The sequence below is a fragment of the Rhopilema esculentum genome, chromosome 16 (assembly GCF_057945365.1).
Source record: "Rhopilema esculentum isolate cy_ngs chromosome 16, ASM5794536v1, whole genome shotgun sequence".
Taxonomy (NCBI): domain Eukaryota; kingdom Metazoa; phylum Cnidaria; class Scyphozoa; order Rhizostomeae; family Rhizostomatidae; genus Rhopilema; species Rhopilema esculentum.
Genome location: NC_142830.1, coordinates 2,340,284 through 2,359,065, shown reverse-complemented (window position 1 = coordinate 2,359,065; position 18,782 = coordinate 2,340,284). Strand labels below are relative to the sequence as shown.

General features: G+C 34.5%; 1 protein-coding gene across 2 annotated transcripts in view; it reads right to left on the bottom strand.

Annotated features, from left to right (window-relative positions):
• LOC135682898 (tetratricopeptide repeat protein 21B) overlaps positions 1 to 18,782 on the bottom strand; it is a 34,332-nt gene that overhangs the window by 6,616 nt on the left and 8,934 nt on the right. For both annotated transcript variants that reach the window (XM_065197983.2, XM_065197984.2), the window contains 27 exons: positions 18,137 to 18,236; positions 17,458 to 17,555; positions 16,659 to 16,766; positions 16,072 to 16,164; positions 15,818 to 15,947; positions 14,990 to 15,075; positions 14,532 to 14,603; positions 13,925 to 14,048; positions 13,462 to 13,559; positions 13,178 to 13,242; positions 12,692 to 12,781; positions 12,277 to 12,360; positions 11,609 to 11,681; positions 10,910 to 11,020; positions 10,433 to 10,485; positions 9,859 to 9,950; positions 8,897 to 9,023; positions 8,459 to 8,524; positions 7,998 to 8,100; positions 6,419 to 6,529; positions 5,361 to 5,442; positions 3,462 to 3,544; positions 1,880 to 1,947; positions 1,582 to 1,644; positions 1,296 to 1,357; positions 509 to 542; positions 212 to 275 (listed from right to left, as the gene is read on the bottom strand). In XM_065197983.2, the coding sequence (XP_065054055.2) occupies positions 212 to 275; positions 509 to 542; positions 1,296 to 1,357; positions 1,582 to 1,644; positions 1,880 to 1,947; positions 3,462 to 3,544; positions 5,361 to 5,442; positions 6,419 to 6,529; positions 7,998 to 8,100; positions 8,459 to 8,524; positions 8,897 to 9,023; positions 9,859 to 9,950; positions 10,433 to 10,485; positions 10,910 to 11,020; positions 11,609 to 11,681; positions 12,277 to 12,360; positions 12,692 to 12,781; positions 13,178 to 13,242; positions 13,462 to 13,559; positions 13,925 to 14,048; positions 14,532 to 14,603; positions 14,990 to 15,075; positions 15,818 to 15,947; positions 16,072 to 16,164; positions 16,659 to 16,766; positions 17,458 to 17,555; positions 18,137 to 18,236 (2,340 nt within the window). The remainder of the gene's footprint in view (positions 1 to 211; positions 276 to 508; positions 543 to 1,295; positions 1,358 to 1,581; positions 1,645 to 1,879; positions 1,948 to 3,461; positions 3,545 to 5,360; positions 5,443 to 6,418; positions 6,530 to 7,997; positions 8,101 to 8,458; positions 8,525 to 8,896; positions 9,024 to 9,858; positions 9,951 to 10,432; positions 10,486 to 10,909; positions 11,021 to 11,608; positions 11,682 to 12,276; positions 12,361 to 12,691; positions 12,782 to 13,177; positions 13,243 to 13,461; positions 13,560 to 13,924; positions 14,049 to 14,531; positions 14,604 to 14,989; positions 15,076 to 15,817; positions 15,948 to 16,071; positions 16,165 to 16,658; positions 16,767 to 17,457; positions 17,556 to 18,136; positions 18,237 to 18,782) is intronic.

The window sequence follows — 18,782 nt, the reverse complement described above, 5'->3', positions numbered from 1 at the left end:
TAGATAGAAAAAATTATATCATTGAGTAGTCGTTGAAAAAAAGTCACAATTTGGTTAGCAGATTCTTTTACTTTGTTTCAAACGCCTTAGGAATATTTTCAAAAACAAGAACAGAAGTGCTCCCGTTACTGTTTTAAGAAATATAAAAAATAACTAGAAAACCAAAAGCAGTTACTAAAGGAGCTCTTCTAAGATCTTTTCCATTTAGTACCTTCAAAAGCTTTTCTGCAGTTCTCAAGGCCATTTCCTCAGAACTCTGCCTTTCGGCAACAGTGCTGTAAAGAGAAAGGGAAACATCAAAATTTAGAGCAATACAGTTGACTAGTAATTGAAGTAAACAAGTCTGTAGCATAAATAGCTTTCAAAAAATAATTATAGTTAAATAATTAATCTAGTTGAATAATTATAGATAATACCATTGAATACTGATTGCCATTTTAAAAAAATGACTAAGGAAACCCACTGAAATACTAGCAAAAGCGAAGATAAATGAAAAAGAAACACAAACCTGTTGTCATCAACAGCCTCGAAAGTTTCTGCCCCTGGAATAAAGCTTGCAGTTTCAAAAATGATTGCCTTAATGGTATAACTGCTCATATCACGACTAACTAGAAACAACTCTTTGAGCTAGTTAAGAATCTATGTCCATCGAACGATGAAATTGTTAAATAGTATTAAACTTGTTAGCGTTTACAATGCACTGAAAAAAAGAACGCAAATCTAGTAAAGAATGCTAAATTTGTCACGTCAATACCAAGCAAGTAAGCAAGCAAGCAAGCAAGCAAGCAAGCAAGCAAGCAAGCAAGCAAGCAAGCAAGCAAGCAAGCAAGCAAGCAAGCAAGCAAGCAAGCAAGCAAGCAAGCAAGCAAGCAAGCAAGCAAGCAAGAAAACAAGAAAGCAAGCAAGCAAGCAAGCAAGCAAGCAAGCAAGCAAGAAAACAAGAAAGCAAGCAAGCAAGCAAGCAAGCAAGCAAGCAAGAAAACAAGAAAGCAAGCAAGCAAGCAAGCAAGCAAGCAAGCAAGTAAGCAAGCAAGCAAGCAAGCAAGCAAGCAAGCAAGCAAGCAAGCAAGCAAGCAAGCAAGCAAGCAAGCAAGCAAGCAAGCAAGCAAGCAAGCAAGCAAGAAAACAAGAAAGCAAGCAAGCAAGCAAGCAAGCAAGCAAGCAAGAAAGAAAACAAGAAAGCAAGCAAGCAAGCAAGCAAGCAAGCAAGCAAGAAAGCAAGAAAGGAAACAAGAAAGCAAGCAAGGAAACAAGAAAGCAAGCAAGAAAGGAAGAGCACTATCAAAAATGCTTACCAATAATGTCACTATCAGGATTCAAGCATATCTCAACCATATTATACAGCGCCTTCTCTCCCCTAGGAACAATGTGTTGTCATTAACAATAAAAACAAGTATTTGGGAATTTCATCGATTGACAAAAACAAATTAGCTTTGAGAGTCATAAAAATTGGACTGATGATAAAGAAATTAAACTGAATACGGAACAAATTTTACAAGAAACTTTCATGTATCTAATTTACCAATAATTGTAATATCAAGAACAAAAAAGTTACTCGAAGAAAATTGCACTACAACTCACCAGTAAGTGTCTTTTCTGGCAAGATTGAAATGCCTCAGTGCAGCAGTAGCATTGTTCTGAAACCTGCCAGGTAACGATAACAATATTATAAAAAAATTAGAAAATCTTTATGTACAATGAGTCGCGAGAACAAATGTCAAATAAAATTATGAAGAAAAAAGATAAATGATGCAAAAGAAAGAGGTTGATTTTTCTGCTCATTCTTGGCAACAAATTGACAGAATAAGTAGAGTTCACAGATTGCTTGAATAATAATTTGAGGAAATCTATGCTACTTTGAGCCGTTTTAACAACTCACCATTCATATAACCCTTTGCAATAGTTATAACCAGGGTCAACAGATGCCCTGGCGTTCGCTTTCCCAGCCTAAAAGAAGCATAGAGGTGTCACTAAAACAAGGGTAAAAAAAGCATGTTAAAATAATTTCAAATCAACGGGCTAAAGAAAGTGTTCAAAGTACTTTCAGTTTGATGGTTACGGTTGAACGGTTAAACACTCTTAGATTGCTCAAAGAAGCATCTCTAGGATTGGAAAGGAAAATACTCAGATTGTTTTTGCACATGACCTCTTGATAAAGAACGGTAAATCTTTTCATTGGTTCTAAAGATATTCACTTAACCAACAGTAAAAATCTAAATGCTACGGTTATACCAAAATAAGAAACAGTAAAATGAATATGAGATTCAAGATTTTCAAAAAGTTTTGTTTGGAGAAATTAGAGAACATGCATTGATTTTAAACAGGTTGACGTCACATATTTTGGTACACCCGAATTCCTCCAAATATCGTAAGAATTCCTTAGGAACTTAGGATTTGACAGTGCAGACCGAGCTCTGATACTAATATGATACTTGCAATTTTTTATTTCTCAACTAAGAATAGAAAATCGAAAAAAAACTGCTGTGAACATCGTAAAACGAGACGATGTAAAAGATGGAATATCAAAGATATGAATTAAGCTTTTCTCGTGAAAAAAGTGCTGTAACGCATTATAGTTGAATTCGTAGATTTTGAAAGTTCCCAGAAGTTGCATATTGCGTTCTAGAAATACAGAAATGACCACTTGCACGGTATCTGAAAACAATAGGCTAGAACCGAGTGGATAATATAGGCTATTCAGTCAGAATCTTCTAACTTATACAATGGAGATATTGGTAGGTGATTTTTAAAGTGATTCTGCATTTCAGCAAGTTCAATTTTCAAATTTGCTAATGTAAATAAAACAAGCAATGAAGTAACAAAACACAGCTAAAATTGAAACTGATTTAAATTGTAAACCAAAAAGGTATTTGTGGCTAGGATGGATATTTGCGTCTGGAACTTAGCAGACGTTGATCAACTGCAAAGAATAGCCTGACCAGATAAACCATAGCGTTGAAAGAATTTTATTGCAGCGATAACCGTCTAGCAATTACAGCAGCTAATTTGATAGGCAGACAAGGATGAGTTAAGCTTAAAAAACCATAAAGAATCTTTCTACTGCTTATGATGGGACTTTGTGTGGTGGGAGTGCCGGGTAAAGACATTGAAGAGAAAACGACAAGACAAAAATAATTATGTAGCAAAATTGCAAAAACACAGGGATATTGACTATTATGATACTGTACTATGTGATGTTGTCTTATATAAGATATTGTACCATGTACCATCATTAAATTTTGCTAGATCATTATCATATCATGTTGCCTTACATCAATACTGATATGCGATACAATGTTTTATCATGTTACATTATCATTAAGTATCATATTACGAAAAGCTTATAATACTTTATGACATAGCAGTTAGCTAATATGAGGGAAATGTTTGATTCCCAATTACCCAAAGTTATGAGGACTTCCAGGATGGAGTTTTTTACAACAAAAAGATTGGGTACAAACCATTTCGATGAAACTTTTGCATTCAACAAGTTGTCCTGCTCTTTTCATCAAGTCAACATACTTAGCTAGTGCCTCGTAATGCTCTGTTGGAAGGAAAACATCCATATTCATGTTACAAGTACATGAAGGGCTTAAATATAATATATCATGCTAACCGTTTTTAAGTACTAAAGTTATTAGAAAAATTCACGTGAACGCGAGACATTTTTGAAAAATGAAGCCAGTGACGTGAAATTGGAGAGATCAAATCATGAGGTTATTAGGGCTTGGGAAACTGTTACTTAATCGCTAAAACATTAAAGTAATATTGAATTTCAATATCTAGCTGAGAATCATGTAGACAAAATAAATTAGCAGCTGTAAATAATCTTAGCACAATACTGGTTTGTAGACTGATAGCCGAGAGAATTTGGAGTTACTTGCTATTTCAGTTACACAACATCTTATGTTTCATAAACGCATTCAATTCTTCGAACCTCTTCGGAGTATTCAGTTTGGCTTGTAGCTCTTATTCCGTTTGAATATGCTTGCAAAGCTAAAATCTTTTCAAATTGCTTAACAAATAATACGTCCCAATACTTTCTTCAGTCTAAAGATATACTTAAAGTACTACAGATAAAAAACTGTGTGAAAAAACTTTATATAGCACCGTAGAAACAAGATGCAAACCTCAAGAATATAAAATGACAAAGAAAAACAAATTCTACTAAAACTAACTAGATTGCAACGCATCGTAACAATGGATGGAAAAGATTTAAGTTTTAGGACAGAAGCAGTAATATCAGAAAATTGTTGGAGTTCAGTACTGCATCCTGGGACACTGAAACTGGTTGCGAAAACTGAAACTGAAACTGAGTTGGAAATACTGGAAATTTGGTCAAGAAATTAACTTTTTACGAAATCACAGAGCTTAAAAAAGCCAAAAAGGAGAGAAGGAAAGTCCATAGAACCCAAAGCAAAGCCGAAAAATTGAAATAAATTTAAGCAACAAAATCCCACTTTCAACCGACGTCAAATTGTACTCAAGACACTTTGAAAAATGGGAAACTATAAAAAAATAGCAACATAGCCGGTGCAAGCACGGAAAGGAACTTACAAAAGCGACAGATCATTACAAAAACTGTTTATAAAACGATGCCGTAAAGTAGGAAAAGGAAAGATCTAGACTTTGCTGATAAACCAAGACGCTACGCAGTTATGAGAAAGTGATTGTGAAGCTTAGAAACTGGCTTGTGCGGACTGCTCCTTAAAGAATTGAAAATGTCTAGATTCAAAATCGGATACAGTTTCGGAAGCCAAGCTTAGCTGAAAGGAGCTTAATATGCATCCGTTGGTTTTAGGACACTTAGCTGACGAGCAATAGCGAGCAATCCCTTGCTTCCAAATATTCGACAACAATGTTTAGTTTAGAATAAAATCCATTGATTAGCTTTTGGATTTAATGCGTTTGTTGCTGGAACAAAAAAAGGTTTACTTATTTCAAAATGTATTGTTTTGCAAGTAAAAGGCAGAATAAAAAAAAATCATGGACGAGAGGACAACACAGACTGAATATAAAACAATAAATTCCTGCCTTAACACGAGTATTCTTTTTTAAGGTATTAAACGATTTTAAAATGAGGTATACCACATTATAAGATAAAATTTCAGAGGATCTTTGTCAGAAATGGAGGGCGGATGAAATTGCAGTGCGATGTGTTAGAAATGTCCCATCAATTTTATTGGAAATAGTATAAAAGTTGCGCCAATTAATGTGTCGAAAGTCTTGAATAAAAATAAAAGCATTGGTCTTTAGAATTTTTCAGTTTCTGAATACAGAGGTATGGAAAAACTAAGTTTCCATGCCAGTTCGTTATTTATTCAATAATTCAAGTGAATATTTCAAAGGTATAAGAATACCTGGTGTTCGGCCTAATAGTTTTTGGAAGTGAAATATTGCTGATTCGTACTCAATTTTCCTGAACATGAGATCCGCCATCATCTAAAAAGAAACTCTAATGTAAATTACAGAATAAATATTTACGAGCTTTGCAAAAATGAGAACATACGAATAGAAATGATCTGTGCTAAAATGCAGGTAGACTTATCTGTAGAGCGATAAAAGGAAATGATTTGAGGCTGGGTATCTTATGGTTTTAATAAAGTTCGTGCTAGTTTGGTGGCCAACGTGGGTATAAGAGCGTCGCTCTTTCCCAGGAGAAAGATATGTAAACATGCAAAACCCTACTTATATGCCCTGTGCCTAACACCACTTTGAGATAACTCTGAATGGCCATAAGGTTGTTATGTAAATTCATGCCCCCTATGGTATCATTATTGTACTGTTAGTTTGGAGTAGTGTAATGTAAATTTTTGTGAGTATATAAAAGACATGCTTCCAAATCAGAAGACTAGCTAAAGAATAAATTAAAATTTAATGCTTAACAGACGTGTTCTTTAGGTACTAGGCATTCTCAACCAATACTCATCTCCAACACAAAGTCAAAGCTTTCTCAGAAACAGATTGTTTTGGTACTTCTTGCACTGAAACATTTTAAACGCGGACATATAAAAGAATCTTAAGTAGATTCGTAGGTTGCTGCTCATCATCAGAACTTTAAACTAAATGTTCTGCACCATAGAAGGCACTCCAGAGTTGAATTTTATTATGGAATCGAAGACGTAAATTATGTTGTTGAGATAAAAATGATCCTTGACACATCAAAATTAGACTAATTTTTCAAATTTTGTTGTACTTTTAGATTTTGGTTTGCATTTTTTCGATATCTAAGGGCATTACGGCTTGTAATAGAATTGAATTGCATTTGTCACAATAAAATATTTAAGAAACAAAAGGCCCTAAATTTAGATAAAAAATATACAGCTACAATGGCCTAAAATGATTTTCTTAAAAATACGTATAGAATCGATACTACAATCATTTCATTGCAACTACAATCATTTATGCTTTGAATTACCACTGTAGCGGCATCGTTGTCCTGGTCACTTTTCAAAAGATTAGTAAGCTGATGCTGGCAGGCATTGTGGTCGCCCGTTGTGAGGTATAACTTTGCGAGCGAAATCATTGCCTATGAAATAAAGATACATAGATAGCAGTTGAGCTATAGAGGTTATAATACAATGACGTCGACCGACGAAAAAGAAGTCACTGACAATGAATTGGCTTCAAGAACGTGTCAGTTGTTCTAAGTACACAAACACAAAAACAGATATCACTTAATTTTTAAGTGTACTACACAGGCCATTAACAGAGCTCGATATCAGTTAACATTATCAAACGACACTGCTTGAATTCTAATGTAAATTGACAGCCATTCGCAGGGATGTTGTATTCTAAAATCTGACTTATTTCATTTCTACTAAACTGGTCCAATTAGAGGGCCGTAAAATTAATATAAGGCGATGATGAGACAAAAATTGTTGGCCCAGATTTCACAAAGTCCAAAATTCAAATATTTCCTTAAGCCAACTCAAGGGAACGGGTAGTATCTACAGTCTTCCTATAACGGGTAGTACCTACAGTCTTCCAGGTGCCCACTAATTAAAACATCATTTATGCTGCAAGTTTTAGCTTGAGAAAAGCAGGTCTACCCCGGCATGATTCGCAAAGCAATGTCTGACAGTACCTTAATCAGACCTTAATCAAAAATAAATTTTTAAACCAAAGAGCGCAGTAAAAAAAACAGAGAAAAGATGGCAACATAACATTTAAAGGCAATAACACGTATTAAAAAATGTGGTGATTGTTAAAATCTATTGCAGCTATAGAAAACCAAACAGATTTAACGAAAAAAAAATTGAACCTAGTGACACGAGTAGTAAAATCCCATTACAGCAATTTAGATAAACGTGAAGAATTGCTGACAATAAACTGCTGTAACCATTCCAATAATCTAATTCCAAGCATATGACGACGATAAATTTTACGAAAACAGCCATTTCCAAGTGACAAGGACGGGTTACTGGCAAGGTATCAAATTTCAATACCACCAAAAGAATCGTCAGTGTTTACAAAAGCCCGGGCTGATACAATGTCTGTAGGAATTTTAAGCTGAAAGTTTATAGCTTAAAAAAGAAAAAGTGCTTTGTACCGTAAACCTACGCATGATAACAAGAAAATCAGACATTATATTGCTTAAAAGCCATAGCACTTGGTATTATAAAATTGAGATTATTTTTCTTCAGGTGGATCTTGAACAGGTTCCTATGCAAGACCCGAGTGTCTTTTAGAGCAGACAAAACGGTTTACGGGACATGTCTTAACTCTGCCCTTTACTAGTACAGGGTTCCATAAGACTTTATCTACACGACAAGCCTTGGAATGGTACAAGTGAGTAATGTCACTAGATGTGGATTTCATGAATGAATAAATCCAGTTCTATCCAAAAATAAAAAAGGGGCTTAACGACAAAAGTTCACGGTGGTCGTAAAAGTAGTTCACACTTCACTAAAAATTTCATAATAAAATTACAAATATATGATCAAAATTAGGAAGATTAATATTCTGATCGAATTAAGGCAATCTTAAAAACAAACCTCTGAATCCGCCTCGTTGTGGAACGTAGCCTCTTTATAGCATTTAATAGCATTTTCATAGTCCTTTAAATTTGTGTAGTGTTCAGCCATTTGACAACTTATTCTGAAAGAAATATTTTTGGTTATGGGATTGCTAATAGAATTATCTTATAGAACAAACAAGTTTTATTTAGAAAATTTGAGACAATTTCCTCTATTCGTATTTTGAGGACCAGTTTTGAATCACAGGGATGAATTCGAAAAAAGTAAAATAACATCAAATTACATTTTGGACACGTATATATTTATATTAGTTGTTCAAAAGAGGAACGATTTCCAAGAAATTCAAAAGACTATGGGGAAATCAGCTGACAATATCAGGATAAAGTGTACTGAGTACAGATGAAACAAAGAGGAAAAAGGCATATCAAGTAATGGCTGTCTGAATAAAAAAGGTATGGAGAAAATAACTATAAACTTACTGAGCAGAGAGGGCCTTCTGAGCCGGCAAGAGTTCAGGCTGCTCAACACCAACTCTTTTCAGAACACTGGGGAAAAGAAATAATAATTACAAAAACAAGAAAACATTGCCTGAAGTATACTGTAAACTAAAGCCAATACTGCCATAACAGCTTTAAGACTGACAATAGAAAACAGCAAATGATATAAAATGCTCAGTGTGTTCAAGGAAGTTTAAAAAAGAAAAAAACCAGATATGTTAAAGATCTTACAAATTCCCCTCGTTACTGCCCGCCTTAAAAATTAAGTCTTGTTAGAGAAAAAAAAGAAATATAGTATAGTTGATTTCTCTATGGAGGAAATATCTTAGAAAGTTATAAAAACGTCATGAAAAGACATTGAATCATATGTGTCTGTAAGATGAGTTGACAGTACAAAGATGAGAAAATTATCTACTTTACCTATTTTGAGATTCTTTGGCTTCTGCAAAGGCTGTCAGAGTTTCTTGTGGATCTCTACAGTTTTGGTAAATTTTAGCTAAAAGCAGCTTGAACTTTGTTGCTGATATCAAAGATGAAACATCGGATGCTGTGAAGAGACAAACAACGATAAAATCATTTTGGTATTCGAAAAAAGATTGTACAATGAAAAACAAATCGAGTATCCAGTAGGATACAATATACTTCCAAAACCAACAGTAGGATAATTTTAAAAATGCCAAATGTGTTAAATCGGTCCCGAGCTGGCAGTGATATGGCCATTTTGGTTATTTTCATTTTTTATATGTATACCCTAATGATATCATATTCCAAAAATATCATTTGAGAAGAAAATTCTCAAATGGATATTTATGACGTCATCACGTCTTTACTCAGTCATCAACCTACTGGGATTTCCTCGTGTATTTTTACCAAGCAACTGGTGCTCAACGCATTATGGCAGTCACTGCGTTTTGAGAGACAGTGCACAAGGCAGTGGCGTAACGGAAGCATCTGGGGCCCTAACGAAAAAATTAAGCCGGGCCCCTTTTGCGGGCACCAAGAAAGTTCCATCAAGGGTGTATAGCATGCTAAAAACAACAGCAAAAGGAAAAAAATAATTTTTGTTAATTGTAGCTTAAGTTGAAGGGCTTTACTTGAGTGTAGTCTTCAAAGCATAGATATAGAAATAAATTGGGTACGCTTTTGGTCGGGGTCCCTTAGTTATCGAACTAAGGTGCCCTAAACTGCGTTACGCCACTGAATCAAGGCATTTTTAAACAACGGCAGTAGTCTATGTAAATTGACAGGTTAAAAATGTCAATGACTGTATGACAGACAGCTGTTCCCAGCAAAAATCTCTTTGAAGTGACTCATTGCCCTTAAATACATCAAATCCATTAGTCTTGAAATAATCAGTAGATGCAAATCGATTTGATACTCACCTGATTTTTTTGCGTAGCTAATAGCTTGAAGAGTCACTTTCTCTGCTTTATCATAGTTTTTCAGCTTTAAGTAGAGTTCTGCTAAATCGTATCTAGAATAAAAAATATCTACGTATGACGAGGCCATTCAGAATTCACTATAAACCTAACATTATGAAAAATCAAGTAACAGGAAGATTGATCATTGAAAAGAAACTACATATTGTTAAGCTTCGAATAAGCCACCAAAGAGTGGTGTTAATTTGAGCAGTTTTTGATGGAATACAACAATCTAAAGGGGGGGGGGGGGGGGGGGTGGTTTCTTGAAGAAATTATCCTTTAATAAAATTAAGTCTCCAATTACGGCCAAACAAATCATCTGAAACTTCTTTAAAAACATCTTTAGTAGCTAATTATTCTGCAAATCGATTTTCACGATATAGTTTTTTGAAAACGCTTTATTTATTTCAGCTTGCTATTGATTTTAGATCTTAAAATTTTACATGTTACTATGAAGACCTGTAATTAAAGGGGATTGCAATTATGGAATTTCGGTAATTGAAATTTCAGTGATAGATAATCTATTGGGCCTTACCTCAAAAAGTTCTGGTTCCCAGTTTTTACTGCAGCTTCATAATAGCTGATTGCCTGAAAAAGACCCAAAAGAAATCGGCATAAAATCTAAGATACTCAAAGAGTTCTAAAAACCAAACCATTTTTTGCTTACGGGAGGAGAAAATGAGCGTAAAACATGACTGTTTAAGCAAATGTGATCTTCCTAAGGTTGATAAAAAATGACTGGTCCCAAATAAAATTAATCTAAAAGCATGAAGCAATGTACCCTCTCACAATTAATCTTCTCTCTTAATATACTGCAGGTTATATTAAAATAATCTGTATTAAAAAGTACCAAAATATTTCCTCATGATGGCTCTTGTATTATAGACAATTTTCCGTTTTCCACATCTCATTATGTTTTTTCTAGGCGTGACGGGACAACGTTATATCTAGCTCATCACTACCTTGTACATCTAAATAAACCACGGAAACAATAAGAGTATCTCAATGTTACCTTGCCATATTGGTGAGTCTTTATAAGTGCTTGCCCAATTTTACTTGCCAGGCTTCCGTCTCGCGGATTTCTCTTAAGAGCTGTCTCATACACCTCGATTGCTTTCTCCGGCTAGAAATGGACATACAATGCATGTCATAACTGATTGGCACATCTGACAGCTTGCGTTTTTGCATTTTTCCCAAATATCAATTTTTCAACTCCCAATTCGCCCAGAACAATGTTGATAGTTCAGGTAAATATCAAACAAGTCAAAGTACTTCCTAATCTCCGACGTCATTTTCAAGCAAGGGTTGGGATGTCTGAAATCATCATCACCCCGAGGTTTGGTAGAGGGCAATTTAAAGAAGAATGAAACACTTGTATGCAATAAACGCACAAGCAATAACAAAGGATGATATTGGTAAATACCGTGTAAAGTACATTGCTAAAACACATTGCCAATTATAAAAATATAAATATCCTTTGACTGTTAGCTAGTTTAACGTTTTTGGTATTGTCATACTAATGAAAATGACTCGATTTATGCAACAGCCGAGATCAACCTAATTTGATTATAGGTAATCCGTTACATTTATCACGAGTAGAGCAGTTTTATAACCACAAAAGTATAAAAAAAAGCTTGCTAAATATATTTGCATCTCGTTGTAGCGAAGGTAGTATCATGAATTTTGTTCATCGTAAGGAGATAGTTTGTACCTCTTGTATACTCATATAGGCATCCCCTAGCAGCAAATATGTCTGTGGAACAGGATTCTTCTCAACCAGTTCCCTAAGAAGTTTGCACTTTGACAATTAACGTTGCATGAAAAAGTAATATCATTTAAAACTGCTTATGCTGATTCCTATCAATGACATCAAACCAGCAAAATATCATTCTATCTTAAGAAGAACTATAATCCTGACAGCATGAACCAGATGGTTTTGCAAATACAGAACCTAAATTTAGCTTAAACAGCGTACAATCTTACCTGTCAAAACACAAATTTTAATACCATAATTAAAAGCAGTAGCCACCAGACATACTAGTCAAAAATGGTATACAAAGAATGAAAATAGTGAACGAGGTAAAAACTATGGTAAAACACTGCTACTTTTTGTTGTTTACCGTGGTAATCTTGATGTAATGTCGATATAAAAAAATGAACTATGATGACAAATATAATCAGTGAATGAAAGCACGTTTCCTATAAAAAAGATACAGGGTCAATAATCTTTTAGCTATGGCCATTGTAGACAAGATTAAATCCGGACAGGATGTCTTCACACTGAGTAGAAATAGACTCAATGACTTGTCCTCCTATCATCATTGTTGTTTGAATTTTCTTAATCAAAATACCCAATGAAAATTGAAATGAAATTCGAACCTGTAGACACTTGCATAAAGCCGCTTGTCTTTTCTATGGTGCAAGTAAATTTCAGCCATCTTTTCACGCGCTTTAACAAAGTAGCTGTAAAAGAAAAAAGATGAATCGGATGAAGGGTAAGGACTTCACTGATGTTGATCTTTAATAATATTCTTGCAACACTGAAAAACATTATTCGCTTAGTTTCCATTATTTTAAATTTTTGCGTGTGTATTCTAGGCACGTTAAAGGGACCACAATAGATCATTTTCACCAACTATAAGACTAGTTTACAAAACGACTTCTACCATCAAATAGCCAAAAAGAGAATAATTGAAATGCATGATAAGAGGTATTCGATGTACTTGTAAATTCCCTTCAAGATATATCACAACTTAAAGGAGTCCAAGTCAAGTTTATCAAATAGGATTTTAACCTTTCTTCAGGTGAGATTTGGCGCAGCGTTGTTAGAGCTTCTTCAACATCCCCTCTAGCAAGTGAAAGCTCTGCATTGGCTATGCTCACTCTGAAACACAAAATATACATATAATATATTGAGAATCAGCTAACGACTGAATAATTATTCTTGAAGCCCGTAATCATAATGAGCGGGGAAAACACTGTAAAAGGCATGACATAGCAGTTAGAAAAAGATGCTTGTTTGACTTTTTGCGACTACACACATACAAAAAACGTTGGAAACTGACATAGGAATGTTTTCCCATTTTGCTGGATGCCTTAACGTCCAATGATGGGGCCTTTTCCTGGTCATTCCAAACAAAGAATAAAATAGCTGTGCTACATTTTCGGGTTAGAGCCTTTTCATTTATAACTGAACTACGATATAAACCAGTAAAGTCAGCCTAAGACAGCAAAATTTGCAGCAGATACGGAAATATAACAACATGATGTCGACTCCTACCTTGTTTCTTCAGGAGTGCCTTGGAATTCGTGGATCGCATCCTGCATTACCTTTGCTGCCTCGTGCTGCACAAGATATGAATACCATTGAACTCATTTCACTGAATGATTATTGCAAATTACTTCAATAATTCATTCCAAACATTTTAATCAATTGATCTGACACTGGCTTTCAAAGAATCGCCTCTGAACATAAGCTATGCCCAAAAAACCCGCTTTGAAATAGAAAATCTCACACAGGAACTATTACATTTTCAAGAAAACTATTAATCTAGCAATACATACCGTTTGATTAAGCATTCGATGTGCCTCTGCTATCTCTAAATAAAGTGTCACTTTGTCTCCATTGCTTAACCCCGAAGCTTCACCTGGTTTGGCAGGACCTTGAAAGCAAAGTTCTGTACTTGAAATACTTTAATTTTCAAAAAAATAAACAGTCAAAATGCTGCTATCAACAATATATTTAGGCAGCACAAATGGAAATCTGAATCTTGATTAAAACATTATAAAGTAAATGAGGTTTGATAAAGGCATTCTTGATAAGAAATCCTCATGTTATTTCTTCTTCGGTATGTTTTTGCTTCATTGAAACCAAACAAATATGCATTTTGGGTACCAAAATATCACGTTTTCAAGTAAAGAAAATTGTAAAGGGTAATAAAATGCTTTAGACATAAAATACGTCAATAATAAAAAGTGTTTCAACAAAGCTAATAAATATTGCAAACAAAGAAAATCGCTACGAAACCTGTCTTTTTCTTCAGACCAGGTAGAGACATGGCTTCTTTTAGAGTTTTAAGGCATTCTTCAGTTTTTCCCATTTTCTTGGCTGCCCTGGCTTTGATGATATGATACAATGGGCTGTTACGCACCTAAAAAGAAAAAGGCAATGGTCATGAAAATATGCAGCAATGAATTTACGATCGCAGCATCGTTAAGAGCCATAGAACCAGACAGATAGAGAAACTTTTAATAAATACACGTTTAGTCATATCAAGAGGAAGGAAAAAATCACTGCTCGTTAAGCACAGCTTCTCAATGTTTCAAAATCTACTTTTGTTACCTAGGTAGCGACAAATACACATACAAAAATAGGTTTACTCGGCCATGCTTTTCATTGAATATGCGATAGCGATGAGAACACAATAAGAAATGAAAGCGTATTAATACAGGGGTATCTAATTAGAATAAGTGACGTTTTGATACACTAAATTCTACAAAATTCTAGATGATTAATCAAGCTTAATTCACAAGCTTCATTTCTAAACACACAATGCTACTACAGATGGGTTATCATGCAGAGACATATAATTTGAGTATTTAGTATACAAGTAAATATTTTACTGCTTTTATACCTCAAAGTTATAGCTGAGTCCATTTTCCAATGACTGATCGCAAGCAACATAGTTCCCATTATACAAATGAATCTGTTGCGAATAAATAACAGCGAAGTTGAATCTTATGCGAATAAAGTATGGTAAATATCTAACGTAAATAAAAATAATTCAAAATATGTTGACAGTTTCCGGTTGAAAGAATATGATATGGTATAAGGGAAGTATATGCTGTTGTTTGTGGTGGGTATATCACAGTTAAAATATGAAAAAGTTTAGATTTCTGTTAAGTAAGAACAAATTCTTTATGAAATAAAAATTTTGGAAAAAAAATCTAAAATCCCTACAATACAAAAAGGAACAGCATTACACATTATTTGCTAAAATCTAAAATCTAAATTGGATTCACATTTTCAAAACAAAACTTTCACTTCCAGTCGAGGAAAGCTAAGGTAATAGAAAATGTTAAATGGTTGTACCTGGGCCATTAGAAGGTGTGCATCCGAAAATGTAGGATCTGAATCTAAGCAGAGGCTGAGTGTCATCTTCGCACCATCAATATCACCTTTACAAAAAATTAAAAGAAACAAAAGATTAAAGAGGAAAAATTCAACTTACATTTTATTTCTTGACATAATAGTTAAGAAACTTATCAATTTTACATTGAAGAAATGTGAAATAGCAACATGATTTCAAAATGAAACAGGAAAGTGAAAACATATCATACTGCAGTATTTTTCGTCCGACACTCCTAAGGCCTAAGTTAAAGGTCGATCTTCTCACGCGCCGAACCGAACACAATTCGATGCGACTGTAGCGCGACTGTGGAGCGACACGGAGCTAGACGCCGCTCTTAACATGCCGTATCTTTGTAATTGTCAATTGAAAAATCATCAAGAGTCCAAGGAAGAAAACAATTTCTTCCTGTCTACAGAATTTTCGGAATCTTTTGTTTATATATATTTCAGGAAAAATCATTTTACAAACTTTAAAAAAATATTGCTAAAGGAATCGCAAATTGGGTAGGCTGCTATGCATACAATACGAAATTATCGAAAACTGCTGGAGATCTTTAGGCTCATTAGAGCTTCAGAATAAATTAAAGTTAATATGTTTTCAACTATGGAGCGTACTATTTACTTGATGCCATATGATAATAATATTTTGATGATATTGGTTCCAATATAAAGCAATAGTCTTTAGGAGAACCGTAATAATTTTGGTAAGAGGTGCGAGCATATTTCATATTAAGTAGGATTTTACTCACTAAAGTAAATTGAAAAATATCTCGAAGCCTTTGGACATACCCATAGCATACTTTGTCTTTGCCATGTAGTAGTGGCCTAGCAGAAGGCCAGGCACTGTTTTTACAATAGGATCCAGGATGGTAAGAGTCTTGTTGAGTACAGGAGCAATAGGCTGGCCCATACCTGCAGGCTAAATTATAGACAGATATGAATGAAGTACTTGAAAAAAAAGTTTGACATTGTCCTTAATGGGAAAAAATCGAGGGAAATGTAGAGGAGGAAACGACATGATGAAATGGAAAGAACTACGCTACCTCAGCTGGTGCAAATTGCAGGAAAACCTTTGCAAGCTCGATAATAAAGTCTGGATTCAATCTTTCAAAATATAAGCAGCCAAGAGGCAGCCCCTATGAGCAAAATTATTCATCAGTAAGTACAAAGACTAATCAAAGCGTAAAAATAAAAAACACCTTTTCACATTAAACCACTCCTTTGATAAGTACGCTTTTACCACAAATAGTTAGAAGAAATATGCCAATTAAGGCAAACAACAACATAGCTAATTGTAAATATGAATATTACAATAAATTTGATTTTGTCGCCGTTACAGCCATGTTAAAGTTATCTGTTTTCTTTGTAGTGTTTTCTAGGTGAACATTGAAAGCAATATAAAAATTGACAATCAGAGCAGTAGATTTTATATTACTTAGCCTTTGGAGACAAAAACCATCAAATCGAGAATGTAATTTCTCCTATGTCCATGTTCGACTGTTAACCAAGAGATTGCCTTACAAAAAATTTCCCCGCCTATCTCCGTCGCAATCTACACATATTTCCTTTCCCTGCTGGCAATCTACACTTAGATCAGCAAAATCTTTTGAAGAAGCACCCAGATACTTACACCTAAACTCCCGAAATGTGATTCCATTGACTGTTCCAACAGCTTGATTACCTCTTCTGCAGGTTTACCTCGTTTCAGTGCCAGTAAAGCACTTAGAAATAATATATCCTAGAAAATGCCAACAGAAAATGTAAACTATAGCTGGAAAGATGGATCATCAAACAAACGCCCCCCCCCCCACCAAAAAAAACCTAGGTCTTATGAACCTGTGGAGGTAATACATTAAAGATATGTTTTATCAAACTCTTTAATCAAGAAATTCTATAAGGCTTCTTATTAAACCAGAGTTAGAATAAGTCTCAATCAAACACAAATGACAATTTTAGCTGAGAAAAGCGATCAATTATTGTTAACTGATCGAGTACTGATCCAAATTCAAAACATTTAGTTGAAGGCGGTTATTCGAGGAAGATGGCACTAATGGCATTAGAAATATTCTATGTGGTTATCACTACGCGAAAGTTAAATGAGGAGGTGGGGGAGGAGGGGGGAAGAGGGGGGGAGGGGGTCGGGCAAACTGAAGAATCCGGTCAGGATAATCCGATTAATCTCGTTTCATACACGTCGAGGAGTTTTTTAATTGCATCAACGAATCACAGGTCGTCTAGGGTCAGGGAACGCTCACCTACGAAGATGACATCCAACAAAACATAATACCTATTCGAATTCTTCATGTCCACCTAAAAGTGAGGTGAAGCTTTCTAGTAGATGAAGTTTTGTGAAAGGTAGGTGAGACCGGAACAACGTTGAAGTAGGTCTCTTTTAAAAATTAGTGAAAACAATGGTTAGGAAAGCATACCGTTGATTTTCCAATAGATTCTTGTATCTCACTGAGAAATTCAAGCTGTTGTTCGGCATCATCTAGTGCACCTTCCAAGATCTGACAATGGATAATCCCTAAAGATAATAGATAAAGTTACAGTCAAGAGGTAAGTAACGATAAAGGAAAACAGCCAATTTCTTATTTATCTAATTATTATTTCAATCATTTACAACTAGACTATGATGTTTTGTTGAAAAGTTGGCAGGACTAGTTAGAACAAAAATAGGTAGTCTGTAATTTGTAGCGAAAAAATCACAAAAATTCCAAATAAGACAAAAGCTTTATAAATGTTAGTCTTTTGAGTACTTAAATTATAAATACTTAGTCGATATACTTAGTCTGGAAATACTAAAAGTCCGAGATATGGGAAAGAACAGTAGAAAAACAACCGTGCACATCAGAATCTTTTTCAGCTATAAATTTTTGATTTATCTTAATTGTATTCATAAACTAAGTTAAAATTACAAAAACGGCATTTTCTATTAACAAAGAATCGGCTCTAATGTCTATATACATAAACCTTTAAAAAATCTAAATGAAAAACGACATTGCCTAAAAAGATCATCCTAAACATTCAGTCGCTGTTATTGCAGCACTTTCACGCTTCCCTAATACTAAACTTAAGCTAGGCATCAGATACATAATAAAAACAAACCCGTTAATGCAGGGACACTCGATTCATCAATTTTCATTGCTTGTTTATAGTGCTTTAAAGCATCTTTGTGACGTCCAAGCAATATTGTTTGATAGCCAATCTCAAAGAATAAATCAAGAAAATAAGTAAAAAAGAGATATAAACAAACCAGTTCACATACATATACACACATTAGCTTTAGTAAAAGAGTATTAAAAATAGCAGAGTGCTGTTCCACAAGCATCCATTTAAAACAAAATCAGACTTTTAAATTTTTGCTATCACGATATCACATGGCTTCAAATAGCTATCGGGTACATAATCGAGGGCGAATTACAATCAGTGCTAAGGCTACCAAGTATCAAACCTCAAATTTACATGTGTGATGTCCAGTAAAAGAGACTGGTAGAAAAGAAAAGCTGATATATTCATATACTGAGAATATAAACATGTTATGTATATATAATAAAATAGAATATAGACTAGAAATGAGACATGTTCTCTGTTACTCCGAGTTTCGTGCTTGCGCACTCATCAGATAGATTATAGTCTGTCTGATGAGTGCGCAAGCCCGAAACTCGGAGTAACAGAGAACATGTCTCATTTCTAGTCTATATTCTATTTTATTATATCTATTGCTCTGTGCTTTTGCACATCGAGCACTGTC